Source organism: Sphaeroforma arctica, assembly GCF_001186125.1.
Source record: "Sphaeroforma arctica JP610 unplaced genomic scaffold supercont1.10442, whole genome shotgun sequence".
NCBI lineage: Eukaryota > Ichthyosporea > Ichthyophonida > Sphaeroforma > Sphaeroforma arctica.
The window spans coordinates 1-939 of NW_014030116.1; the positions used below are offsets into that span (position 1 = coordinate 1).

Below are 939 nucleotides of genomic sequence, written 5' to 3' on the forward strand. Positions count from 1 at the left end.
TATATATATATATATATGTGTGTGTATAAATAAACTCAAATCATGCAGAGATCGCAGTAGTGTTTATTGCAAGCTGCATCAGCAGCACCCATAAATATATTCGATAGTCTCAAAACGCACGTGCGCACTCGTTATCTGCGGAGTTTACATTATCAGTGGCATTTGATTCGTCTGTGGCATTTTTCCCGTACTGGGTTGGTATACCCTCATTGCGTGCTGATGCGCATTAGGCTGCTGCGCGGCCATTGGAGCAAACTGTTGCTGTGTGTGTGTTGAATACGGCTGCTGTGTGTACCCGTACTGAGTGTATGTATACCCGTGCTGCTGTAGCTGTGGTTGATGCAGCATTTGTTGTTGTTGCAGTAGTTGTTGTTGGTGATAATATTGCTGCTGTGGTTGTAATTGATACTGTTGTTGCCGTTGTTGTTGCAGTTGTTGTTGTTGTACTTGTTGTTGTGGTTGTTGTTGCTGTGCCTGGTACGCTGGTGGATGTAGCAGAGGTTGTTGCCTCTGCTGTGCGTATGCCATCGCCTGTTGTTGCCGCGACTGCAGCTCACCTTCTTCTAGCTCCTGCAGCTCAGTCGATTCGTGCACTTGGGCCTGTCCCTGTTCTTGTTGTGTTTGCACACCGTTCTGTGCTGCGTAGCCATTCGGTGCATTCGTACTGGCTGGATTGGTCACATGTTGTAGAACGGATAGACTATGTGTCGGCAACAGGGGTGTCTGTGAATGCTGAGAATAGTGAATATAGCAATCAGTAATAAATGCAGCACAGGAGTCTTCCATGAAGCAAAGTACCCGCTTCCATCGGTCATTATTTCTGATATCGCTTTGGCTATATATATATATATATCTATATATATGTATAATATATCTATATACATATATAGATATAAATATATCTATATATATATATAGATATATATAGATATATATATA

At 42.3% G+C, this 939-nt stretch overlaps 1 protein-coding gene across 1 annotated transcript; it reads right to left on the minus strand.

Annotated features, from left to right (window-relative positions):
- Positions 1-144: 144 nt before the first annotated feature.
- On the minus strand, positions 145-732 carry SARC_17337 (hypothetical protein; the record flags this gene model as incomplete). Its single annotated transcript, XM_014288566.1, has 1 exon — positions 145-732. A coding segment is annotated over one exon (588 nt), but the record flags the coding sequence as incomplete, so codon positions are not given.
- Positions 733-939: the final 207 nt, after the last annotated feature.